The following is a 13,333-nucleotide window of genomic DNA, read 5'->3' as shown; positions in this document are numbered from 1 at the left end:
CAGCCAGTCTCCGTGGCCACCAGCCCAAAATGTGGCACCGTGCGGGGTGCAGGTGCACGCCGGGCTGAATCTGGCCAGAGGTGGGCACCTGTGGTGGGGCTGTCACCTCCTGCGCGCCTGGGAAGGACTCTCCTTGCAGAAGCATGGTCCCTTCTGTTACTGCTGGTCCTTAAGAGAAGCAGGTGTTGCTTTGTCCAGATGAGTAAAACAAAACAAACAGAGGGTACTTGTAGTTTAGGTCTGTTGGTCTGCTTGTTGCCCGCCTGTATTACAACTATATTGCAAATGCAGGCAACACACAGGAGTAGTTGGCCGTTTTGCTCCCCAGAGAAGTGTGAAAGGTGAGAACAAGAGCAGATCTGCCTATTCTAAGCAACTGTAGTGTGGTGGGTGGAGAAGGAAGCACTGGATCAAGTGCAACCCTGGATTTCAATACAGCTTTATTTTTGTGTATCTGTAGGTTACTTGCCTGTTACAATTATTTCTTCTCATAGTTATTTTTATAAATGGGTGTTGTGCTCAGCTCTTCTAAAATATTTCATGGCATCCTGTACACTTTCAAACCTCTTCAGAGTCTGAAATGATGCATGATTAGTGTTACATGGAAGTATTAAATATTTTTACCTGTGCTATACATTATAAGATGGGAGGTGATCGACTGGGAAAAACAATGTAAGGTTTCTGTTGTATCTTCTCTTGTTTCGTGCTATAACTTGCACAGGTTTCTAGGAAGAAGCCACTGGCTGTTCGGCCTCCCATGCAGTCAGGTGCAGCACCGCAGCACGGTGACGCTGCAACCACCTTCCCACCTGCAGCACCACTGACTCAGTTCAGTTCTGGGCTGCTAGGTGTGTTGGAGTATGTGCTGATGCAGGTAGACAGCCCTTTGGATCGAGGGTCAGTGCTCAGACTCGCTTCATAAAACTCACTGCCTGACCTCACAGGTGGGAGTTGGCTGTGTGACTCTCACAGTCAACTAATTTTTTTTGTGAGTTACCTGTTGTGTGTAACTCATGAAAACTGAGTGCTATGGGGAACCAAAAGGCTCATACTTACTAATCTGATTGTAAAATACTGCATTCGTAAAAGCAGTTTGTCACAAACACTTTAACAAAAAAAAAAGTACGTAAATGGCACACTAGACTCCATCAGGATGCATTCCCTCTTGGCAATGCAATAAATAATTAAAAAAATAAAAAAATCAAGCAACAAACACTTCAAGTACTGAACAATCATATTGAGTAATAATGTGGCTACCTGAAGTCTTCAGTTTTGTAAAAAGCACATATTTCCTAGATACTAGGATGGTTTATTTTTTCTGCTTTTCCCAATGCCAATTGACGTACAGCGTGCACTTTCTGTAGGAGTGGAAAATACTCCAGAGTGATTCAGTAAAATACTGCACTCTGAACACTGTAAGCTTTCTGTGAGATGAACATAGATTGCATTTCATGGTCACGCATTTTTTTCTCCTAAAATGGGAGAATGATTATAAAAAGTCTAAACAGAGCAGGTAGCTTTGCTTGGGAGCCGGCACGCCGTCTTGCTGAGCTGCGTAACGTTTGTTCTGCCTGCGGAGCGGAGTGCGCGCTGCCCCCGCGCTCGGGCCTTCCACCGCGTGCGGCACCAACTTCATCCCGACACGGCTGCTCACCGTGAGCCGGCCTGGGTGTAATCGTCCTTACAGAAAATAGTTTCATTTTCGTATGACGTATCAAATATGTCAGTGTTTCCGAAAATCTGCATTTGAAATTGTTTACATATATTGCGTTATATGATGTCACCGAACTTTCATGGCAAATTATAAGTCTGTAAAAATTACCTTTAGAATCAGTATGTGCTTTTGGGGTGGGAACAGGGAAGAAGTCGCAGTAATTTAAGCTATTCATTTACACTAATATTACACTTACTGAAATCTGCTAACAAATCAATTAAAGCACTACTTTAAATTTTAACAGTAAGTAAGAAAAGACATACTTAATTTTCTTTGCAGAGCTTCAGCACACAATAAAAGCAGGGCTAAAATGTATTTGACAGAATTCAGTTAAGTAATGAATAATTTTAAATCAAGATCTCCTAGCTGATCATCACAGAGCTGTTGGAAGAGTATTTGGGGCACAGATGTTAAGTCTGTTTATCCTAACGATTTAGAAGAAATGGTGATTAATTCCATTATTAGTGGCTAGCTAGGAAGTACTTGCTATGTTAGATAAAATAACTGGTGATCGGGCCGCCTGACAGCTGCTGGTGCTGAACGTTTGGGGAAGTACCCATCTCCGTGGCAGAATGAAGGCATCTCCTTTTGTTAGGAACTGGCCCGTGCTATGATTGTTTTAGGCGTTACAGTTCCTACTGTCGTGTATTACAAATCATTAATCTGGCTGTAGATTATGTTCTCTATGTTACAAATAATCATATATAAAGATTTGGTTTTTACTTTGTTATGTTTTAGACTGTGGTAATATCTTATAACCTTAATTTCAGAACTTGAGAATGGACTGTGTCAGGTTTGTTCTTCTGTTTTTTGAAACAGTCTTATTGCATGTCTCTTCCTCTGTCCTTACTATTTGATGCAACTTTGAAATGCCCTTACTTCAGATTTGTTCTAGGAAATTAACTTACTTTTTCTTATCTTTGATCTTTGCTAATTTCCAAGGAGGGGAAATAAAAAAGGAGGAAAACCAAGAACAGAACCACTGGGCTATGTAACATCAGCAAATTTTCAGGATTTTTTTCATGCTTTCTTCACAGACTGGTTTGCATTTGCTTTTTTGACTGTACCTAAATACTAGACAGAAGTTTCCATTGATGTGTGTCATTCTGTTTTGTACAGTCTCTAACTTGCTTACTTCAGGCAGTCCTGGGAATGTAAATATAGTAAGAATCATGCTTATAGGTAGTTTCATCGGTGGCTAAGGTGGGCATACAACATTTGGTGTGTATGCACTATGAATTGCGTATTTTCTAGGTTGTAGTTTTACCAAATGCCTTCAGGAAGCATTATAGGGTCCCCTACTCTAACTTTTGGGACCTAGAGAGTCAGTGTCTTTCCAGTCAATCCATCATTTAATAAGGCTATTTAAGATGTTTAGCTTAGTGAATGGGAGATCAAAACCACTCACCTTGAGATACAGAAGACATCATTCCAAGTCTCTGATGCTGAATGCTGGCTCTACTTTGGCACTTCAGCTGTGCTACTCAGGCAGCATCGACTGCTCGTTGAAAATTACAGTGTGCTGTCGTTTGTCTTGACTCCACAGAAATATGGAAATGCTCATTTTCTGCATGTCTACGTCGAACATGAGTGAAACTTGCAAAGTTTCTTGTTATAGCCCCAATATTCATATTTTTGTTTCCTGTTTACCCAAACTGTAAGCCTTTCTGAAATTCCGTCAAAGCTTTTGAATGCCAGTAGAATGGAAGAATGTTGGGTTTTTTTATGCAATTTGCTGATGTACATATATATATATATATATATATATATATATATATATATATATAAAGTAGCTTATTCATGAGTTGCTCTGGTGCTAAACTGGAGTGATGATTTAATACTGACTTCAGCTGCATATGTAAATACTTATTATCTTACCCAATAGTAGACTGAGCTACAAACCAGAATTGTTATTTTTGCTGCGAGTGTACATCTACTGCGCAGCACAGCGTGAGGTGCAGCAGGTGACGGTGTGTGCCAGCTGCATTACGGTAACGGCTGCTGCGAGTGCCGGTGCGGGGTGCCGGATCAGGTGGCGCGGGCTGGAACTGCCGGCAGGACTGACAGGGCGGTGAGCATCACGGTAGCTACTGCGCTGCACCGTTTCACTAAAACAGTGCTTGAAGGATGCCTCCGGGGGTGGCCAGGCGTGCCAGGCACTCATGTTGAACTGCTGTTTCTTGGTACCGGCAGGAAGCCGCTGGTGGTGGGTGGCGTGGCGTGGCGTGGCGGAGCTTCTGTGGCGCGGCCAGTGCCGGCTGTCGGCAGCGCAGGGCTGTAGGGTGTCCTGCCGCCCTCAGGGCTGGCGTTCCGTGCCCCGCTGCCCTGCGGGGCTGCCGGGGCCGGCATCGCTTCTCAGCTCTGGGTTTCAAACTGAAAGAGCATCCTTCGGCAGGAGTGACCGCGTTTGGGTCTAGGATTTCAGATGCAGCTTCCTAAATCTGTACCCGGAGCATTAGTGCGTGCCTGTGCCAGCTGAAAGCACCCAGCCAGTAGTAGGACCGCTTGCTCTTGGTGGCAGAGCTGCTTCATTTTTGTAGGTGGGACATAAATGACTGGGATACTTTGTACAGTGTCCAGCAGAGTGGGTGCAGCAATTAGGCATATTAGTAAAATCAAGAAGATAGCTATTAGAAAATCTGAAGACTGAAAATTACCTCATTTAGTTAAAATATTTATGAAAATTGCTTCTAACCTGTATCAGCAAGGAAAGCGAAAATATGAAATCTCGTTGTGTGGGTGCTGGCTGTTGTCAGTTGCTTGTAATGTGTATTACAAGTTTCTGGAGTTTAATATATGCCATTTTATTAGAAAAAGCCCCCTATAGCAAGACTTTACAGTTATACAAAGCTTTAAGCCTTCATACTGCATTTAATTGTAAATGTGTTCTCGATGTAGATATTTAAAATGAAAGATAAAGGAGAAGTAAGACAATACATGCCGTCGTAACAGGCACTTAAGTCTTGGCTGGCAGCTCTGCCAAAGCAGCAAGCACAAATCCCTGTGAATAAACCATTTGCTACTGGGTGCCTGACAGAACAGATGTATTCCAGTGTTGAAAGCTTAGCCAAGCAGTAAACTAGAACACTAAAGAAATATGTGTGAAATACGTACATTTTCAACAGAATTATATATTTAGCTTTTTACAGCTTATCACCATTTTTGAAATATTTAATAAATAATACTTAATTTTTTCAGCTGCTGCCTTTTTTTGATGACAACAGCAGTTTATTCAAGCAGTTAAGATAGGCAATGGAAATCACTATTTTTCTCTCAAGTAGGACTGCTTAGATCAGAAATACATTTCAACTTATGGAATGCTTGCTAAGATAATAGGCTCAAACTGCTCCATGTCACATAATACCTGCAGAAGAGGTATGTAGCACCAAGAATTTAAGTTAACTGTCCAGTCTAGAAACTGAAGATCATAGTTGTGTTTATGTAATTTTAAAAAAACATCATACTGCTCAAGACATCTTAACAAAAATCAGAAATCTGCAGTTTTCATAAGTTTTAGTATTGTTCCCACAGCCTTGCTCCCCCATACCCAGGTACTGTCAGACCTGGTCGTGACCTCAACCAGCCAGTTCTGCCTTTGAAATACGGCCAAGTCCTCGAGCTGTCACAGCCATTTGACTGAGACGAATGTTGACCTCCTCTTTTAGCTTTGAGGTACAAAGCTGGAAAGGGTTTGGGAGCTCTCACTTGAAGAATGTAAAACGGTACTGGTGATACCTAGTACATTCTGTCTCAGAATGACTTCATATGAAAACTTGTCCATTTATCAGATGTAACCCCACGCACAAATCCAGGCGGGGCGAGGAGTGGCTGGAGAGCAGCCCCGAGGAGAGGGACTGGGGGGGTTGGTGGGGGGAAGGCAGCCCAGAACCCCCCCGTGTCCTGGGCTGCAGCCAGAGCAGGGGGGCCAGCAGGGCCAGGGGGGGGATTGTCCCCCTCTGCTCCGCTCTGGGGAGACCCCCCTGCAGTGCTGGGGCCAGCTCGGGGGCCCCCAACAGCAGAAGGACCCGGAGCTGCTCGAGCGGGGCCAGAGGAGGCCACGGAGATGCTGGGGGGGCTGGAGCAGCTCCCCTGGGGGGCCGGGCTGAGAGAGTTGGGGGGTTCAGCCTGGAGAAGAGAAGGCTCCGGGGGGACCCTGAGAGTGGCCTCCCAGGGCTTAAAGGGGGGGCAGGAGAGGGGGGGGGGACTCTGGGTCAGGGGGTGGGGATGGGACGAGGGGGGACGGTTTTGCACCGAAAAAGGGCAGATTTAGGTGAGCTCTGAGGCAGAAATCCTTCCCTGTGCGGGGGGCGAGGCGCTGGCCCAGGGTGCCCAGAGCAGCTGTGGGTGCCCCCTCCCTGGAAGGGTTCAAGGCCAGGTTGGACGGGGCTGGGAGCCCCCTGGGCTGGGGGAAGGTGGCAAAGAAAAGGTGTGAAATTAAGGGACAGAACCAACCAATCAAAGACAAAAAATTCAAAACAAACAAAAAAATTCAGGTTCTTAGAAAACACGAGTGAGGAAAAAAAGCAAAGGATCAAAAAAAAAAAAAAAAGAGTAGATCAATTTCAGCAAAGTTTTTATGCATGCTTCCTCTTCAGTTACCAAAAATTTGTTTTACTGGCTAAAAAATTGTTTCCGTGTACATTTTTTATATGCACTTAGTGTAGAGTTATGTTTTTATTTCACTTACTCTTTCTGGTCTTGTGAAGCAGATTGAGGAGGGAAGAGAAAATTCTTTTCATGTACAGGACCTGATTTTAACTATGCTTTCCTTCCATAGCATTTAAAATTAGCCTCTATACTTTAGTAATATTTATTTCTAATATCTTTAATTGAAAACTATATATATATATCATACCAAAGTGTTCTGAAAGAAAAATATGATTTCTTCACATCTACCCTACTAACCTAATTCTTTTTCAAAGGTTATAACGGTCTAAAATGAAGTATTTTTAGAAGTGCAGTGCACCACATATTAGTCTCTCTGTAGATATATCACGTTCATATCCAGAAGAGAGAGCATAATGACTCGTTAATGCAGCAGCTTCTCCCTGGTAGTGCAGTCAGTATTTGACCACACTGCTTTTAACAGTGGAATAAAACGCATTAGACTGACCTATCAAAGCTGAAAGATGTGGTGACTTCAAAACATTTAATCAGTAAGGTGAGAAAATTAGATGGTGAAGTCAGTGGGTGACAAACACTGGACTTTTGTAAAAACAATTTAGTAAGTATCGAGTTAAATTCTTAACCAGCTTAATTGTTTATGAAGTAGCTTTCTACTTATGACCCATAATCAGAGCAACCTTTATCGCTCGTAGGTACTGTATACGTAAAGAAAGTTCAATTAGACAGATGTGTTGGGTAGAGATACATTTGTGGGGGTTTTTTATAATCATGTGTATGTAGTATTTCTGTACGAATAGCACTTGTTACCATAGAATGATATAATCTCATTATAAGGAATTGAGTTCCCAGAAACAGGAATAAAGTAAAAGATGAAGAGTGTAAAACTTGATGTTCAGGTAGCATGAGAATTCTGGGGCCAGTGTTCACATTGCCTCTCAAATAGTCTTCATATTTCTTAATTTCAGTGGAGCAAAGTATTAACAGATAGGCTAACAGTAATTGATTAAAGAACCCACTATGTCCAGGTTTGCTGTGTGAAGAATAAAGAATATACTCTGTAAAGATTTTAGGTAGATTTAACTAACGTTCAGAACTCAGCTTTCAATAATTAAAATTCCTTCTGTTTTATACAATTTCTTTTGAAATCAATACCAGTTTTGTTACCAATTTCCTTATGAATTTTTAACAATAGAAATATTTTCAAAGTCGTCAGAATAGTTACAAGGTTCAGTTTGCAAGCAAAAGCACAGTAAAGTTGCACAGCATTTACTTTGGTATGTAGTTTCAGTCCCTAAAATACGGGAAAGAAACATTCTGAAGTTAGTGCACTAGAGTCAGTAGTAGTGTACTAGAAATGAGAGACAGTTTTAGCTTTTTGTTTAAACTCAATGAACCTTAGCCCAAGGCTGTGCAGAAGCTGAGGTGTGGTGATCTCGACACTGCTCACTGCTCTGGAATAGCCAGGTGATGGTAGTAGAGTTCCCTTCCTGCAGTGTTCCAGGTGTCTCTACATAGTTTTGGGTTTTTCAAAGAGCTGTCTGTGTACCACGTTTGCTTAGTCTGCTTTTCAGCGGAGAAGATTGTAATAGTTCAAGAAATAACCATCTGGAGCCGTTTATTACCTCCTGCTAGCTGGAGGCTATGACGCTCTTTCCTGAAATGCCTTAGCAGGTTCTGTCATGCAGAATCTGGGTTTGTTTAAATCCCAATTTAAACTATACCACTAAAGGTAGTTTAAACTCATCCACCTGACCTTGCACTGAGGTGGAATGGCAGAACTCACACGGTCACAGTAGCTGAGTTTTGGTGAAGGTGGCTGCTGGTTGCTGTAGGGTAAGTTCTTAAACTATCCCAGTTAAACCCACGGGGCGACAGTTAGTGGAACTAGTCACTTGTGCTGGCATGTAGCTTGATTTCATTTATGTACTTAGTGTTTCTGACATCGGACTTGTGTTCCAGTACTGCTAAGTGATTTCGTCTTTGTCTAAACTTAAGGTGTTTGTGCTTCTGGGCTTGGACAAGATGGTCCTTCAGGAGAGAGAAAATACCAGGGGAAGGTCAGGCGTGCATCTGAATTTGATGGAGTCTGTGTTTGAGCACCCCTCTCTACACAAGCATTTGAGAAATACAGCAGAGCAGAAAGAAACATTCTGAAGGCAGATGAGCCTGGAAAGTCTCTGTCTGGAGTTCACCTGTAATTCTATACGCCAAGTTTCAGTCTATTTAACTGGTACACTTCATGTACATTCTAAAGAAAAAATTAATGTAGCACCTCAGAAGACACTGAAATTGTAGACTGAGGGAAAGAATAGCCAATACATAATAAAAATTCTACTACCTAAATATGAAGCTGGTTTTCAGACACTCAAAGCCTGCATTTGAATTCTCTTTTTTCTTTAAATTTAATTGTAATTGTAGTTTAGTTTGTGCTAGTATGCAAGTTTAGCAATCTTTTATATACACAAATACTTTGTTTCCAAGAAAGTCTCCTAAATGATTGTTTTTATTTTAGAAAATAAGTATTTAGTATTGTTCATGTTGCTGTGCTAAATTTTTTTGTAAATGGTAGCCGTGGTAGAATTAAAATAAATAATACTAATTTATAAATAGATACATCTTACCCAAAATCACAGTTCCGTGCTGATATGTAGACATCATAAGATCTGATGGACTTGCCTATTTTTCCTTTAAATAGCTTTTTGTTTGGAAGAGAGCAGTTTATAATCATTGCAAAAATGATTTAGTGTTCAAAGTTTGATAGTTCGTATGTAGACTGAGGAAATACTTTACATATTTTTCTGGAAAAATGTAATTTTAATAATACATGGATGAATTTTGCATTTGTCTGCAGGGGTAGTCATGCATCAATACTCTTACCAACATGCAAAAGAACACTGATTTGTAGAAGAGACAAAATGGTTAAAATAGTTTGACATAAAGTAGTTCTTTTAACAGTGTATTTAACTTCTTATAGTTACACTGATGTTAAATACCTGCTTGCCTTTGTGAAGTAGCTGTTTCTTAAGGCATCTCTGCTGTCTGCTCACACTGAGAAGTGAACACGTTTTCGTATGTCAAATGGTTTGACTTCTTATCATACGCAAGGGTTCAAAATTCTCTCTGGAAAACTGGAAGATGAAATAGCAGTAAAAATTGTAGGTCTTTTTCTGTTAATTTGTTTCAAACTGCTTTATGTGTAGAAGGAAAATGCTTTAGCACTGTGTTTCCCAAACTTCCTTTGCTAGATCCTACCATGAGCAGGGAATGCTTCTGTCTTTGAAGTGGTTTCTTTACTGCTAATCACACACACATGACTGTGAACACTTGCTGTAGACTGTTTTATTTATATCATTACACCTTAAATAGGAAGTGCGTATCCTAAAGCATGCTCTTACCTGTCCCATTGCAGATATGTTATGCTGCTTGATAATTTGCCGTACAGTGAGTTACAGGGAATTCCCACTGAATATTACAAAATTGAAATCAATAACCAGCGGTTTAGTTGACAGGTGTAAAGTGCTGCAGAATGTTATTTACCTGCACTACTGAAACTTTTACCTGCTGAGTTTTTTGTATAATTTTGTATGCTTTGGTTAAAAAAAAAAAAAATCCAAACTAGCCACATGGTTCATTTTTGTGATTTTTTTTTTTTCTTTCTGCAGCTCTACTGAGAAGTCATTTCCTTGGAGATCATCAGGTATTATCTTTTATGTGTACATTTTGCTTTAAGCCCCAAAAGCTCTGTTTTCTTGGCATTCACTGCTTGTTTTGAAGCGAACTGAACATTAGCAGCAATGCTACGTATCTTTTTCAAGTATCTTTTCTAAAGTATAACATTAATATCCTCTTTCTCACACGTGAAGGGTTCCTCTTACTGAAAAAGGTTGTTTTGGCTTAGGGGTAGTTGCTTAGGTACTTTTCCTGCACCTTTTTGTGCCCTTGCAATTTTGTGTGAGATGTGATGGTAACAAAAGTCTCCTTCGCAATTAATTCAAAAATACTTTTTAGTTCTTCCCCTTGGCAGGTAAGGATCATGAAAAAATACTGTATGTTTTAAGTTTGAAAACTGATTTTGTTTTTGCAGATACTCTTACTTAGCTGCAAAAATCTCCAACAATCAAAGTTTTTTCTGAGAGTGCTTTTTCTATTTTTGTATCTCAGGATAGCTTGAACTTCCTTTCCCAAACAAGAAACAGTTGCCATGTAGCACTTCTACATCTACTCTTGAGTATGTAGGTGTTATGGATAGGACTGTATCTTAAAAGTGACATTCAGGTGTCTGTTGAGATAATCCAATCTGTCCTTCATAGATTAGAGCATTTAGCTAGTTGGGGTTTTTGCATCAGTTTAAATATTTAATATTGAAGAGTCAGTCTTCTGAACAGTGGTCCTCTCTTTAGAGTGATGAGGTGTATGTGGAGCAGTCAGCATGTCAAAACCACACAGCAGCACCAGAAATAGGACCTTGACTCCCTGCAAACTGCTTTTTGCGTTGGAATATGTTTCTCTAAGTCAATCGTGTACTCTGGACAGAATGTCATGTTAAGCAAAACTGGTCTAATGTAAGGGAAATGCAATTATCATTTTTGGTAGCTTGATAAAAGCTTTATTAATCAAGTTCTGCGTAATGTTAATGTCATATCTTTATATAAGGATGCACGCACTTTTAAGAGCTATCCAGTTGCTGCTGTATAAATAACACATTGTAGTTATTTGCTTTGTTCACTCAATCATATTCATAAATATAACAGTCGTGACTCCTTTAGGCAAATAAGTCTCTCAAACTGGCTATTTTCCCTTCCTGTTTTTTGTTTTATTTAGAGACTAAGCTCTTAAACTTGTGTGTAATTGTATTTCCTTGGTTTCAGTTGCCATCGTGGTATCACCTCAGCTGAGGTGAGGCACACACCAGCTTTTTTCCTTTCTTCTAAATCTAATGTTCTCAACAGCCTCCTTACTTTGGCATTTAAATGTTGCTAGTCATGGTGGTGCTTCTCGGGTATTCTTGTAGCAGGTATTCTGTTTTTAAACAGAAATCAAATTTGTTTGTTCAGATAATTAGGAAATCAGTTTTCCTTATTCTTTCAATGTGAAAATTGTTTTGTGTTGTGCTTTTTGTTTTTTATCGCATTATTTCCCCTGGTTCTATAATGTTCCAGTGACAGTTCACAACTGGTAAAGATACCTTATGACAGATCTTGGTCATAGTTTTACTGATTTATCTCATCCAGTTCCATTCAATTTCCTCCCCAGTTTTTCCTGTAACTTATTCTTGGTCTATTGTTTGTTTTTCTCCTCGACTTTCTATTGGTTCCTCTCTTTCTTTCATCTATCCACCTCATATTTTTATTTTATCCTTTACTTCTCCCATTTGTGTGTTTCTTTTACTTAGAAATCTCCTGTGCACATCCCTGCTAAGAAGTCATTTAACATATGGCAAAGATCATACTTCTGTTTAAATATAAATCTACATGTATGTTTCTCGCACCTCTGTGTATCTGAAATAAGGCTTTTCTGGACTAATTGCTCAGAAGTGGGCATGTTTGAAAAAGATGTATTTTTTGCTTAGAGTTTTCTGATACACATTTCATTTATGTTGTGATTGTAGCACGGGTGTAAGTTTTATTTACAGATGCACTCTTGAGCTTTGTTTTGAAGAAGCATCACTAGATGATGCTTTACCAACTGCAGCTGGAAAAATGCTGAAGTTAAAGATGAATGAAAATACTCTCTTAAATCACCTTTTTTTCCCTGACTGCAGATAGTAGTTTTATATCAGAAAGCATCAGTAGATGATATGATAAGATGTGACAGTAGCTGTAATTGCTTTATGCACCAGTAGAATTATACAGAATTTTTAACAGAAATATAAAATGATGTTGTTTTGCAGATGCTTATAAATAGAATATTAGATCAGCAGCCATTTATAAAAAGGCTATTATTTTATTCAGGCTGCTCTCCTCATGATTTATAGTATCAGAGAGAGATAGAAAGGCAACAATTCACTTCATTGTGCATTCTTGCCTTTGTTAGAGAGCCTAAACAATCTTTATTTTTTAGCATTGTGAAAGCATTTGCTTGGTGGCAAATGTGTGATGGAAGCGAGGTTTTGGTTCAGACCTCTGTCCTAGGAACATCTGTACGTCACTGCACAATTGAACTTTATTCTTCCTATGTGTTTCTCCCAAAATTGATTATTTGTCACTTTGACATTGATTTAGTATCAAGTAACTAAAATAACAGGCCCTTGTATTATTTAAACAAAGAAGATTGAAGATTAAAATATTGAATCATAATTTAAATATCCTAATCCCTGCAAGTATTTTATTCTAAAGAATAGGTGATACCCCATGATGTCTGTTATGATCTGTTATCAAGTTAATGTAACAGGAGGTGTGGAAGTGAGTTATTTCAGTGTCGGTTCTCTGTATCATTTCTAGGCATACTGATGATTAAATTCATGGATGTGTAGGAACACTTCTTATTAAATCCTAATTAAATTTGGTCATAATACTCCTAATAAATTAATTAGCGTCAAATTTTACTATGTGGTTTTGAGCTAAGAATGTACTACTGATGAATAACTGTGCTGACTGCCTGTAATTTCTAAGATGTATTGATTTTTAAAATTTTTTTTAGCCTGATAGTTGAATAGTGTTCAAATAGTCCTCATAATAACAATTAATGAGTAACATTTTTAGTGTGACTGTTCCATTATGTCTAACTGTGCAAATAGTGAGACACTGGCATTTTGTGTACAGCTAGTGGTAAAAACTTGAGTATCTCATTAGAGCTTGATAAGCACAAATACTCCGGTTTTAACTTCTCTTTTGAAGTATGCTGTAGTAACAACTGCTATAAAGAATTTCCAATACCTCGTCTGTCAGGGTTTTTTGTTTTGTGTTTTGTTGGTTTTGTGTGGCATTTTTTTTCATGAGTGCCACTAGATCTTATATCAGGGTATTCTTTGCCAGTTTGAGAGAGGTTTTGGTA

The 13,333-nt window shown here is 39.5% G+C and overlaps 1 protein-coding gene across 1 annotated transcript in view; it reads left to right on the top strand.

Annotated features, from left to right (window-relative positions):
* Positions 1–13,333, top strand: part of PKP4 (plakophilin 4) — a 75,349-nt gene that overhangs the window by 18,328 nt on the left and 43,688 nt on the right. Inside the window, 1 exon segment of the mRNA XM_042783718.1 lies at positions 10,003–10,037. Coding sequence (XP_042639652.1) covers positions 10,003–10,037 — 35 coding nt within the window.

The sequence above is a fragment of the Tyto alba genome, unplaced genomic scaffold (assembly GCF_018691265.1).
Source record: "Tyto alba isolate M040663 unplaced genomic scaffold, T.alba_DEE_v4.0 Super-Scaffold_7, whole genome shotgun sequence".
Lineage (NCBI taxonomy): Eukaryota > Metazoa > Chordata > Aves > Strigiformes > Tytonidae > Tyto > Tyto alba.
Note: the sequence above shows the minus strand (reverse complement) of the source record. Positions and strands in the feature narration are given on the sequence as shown.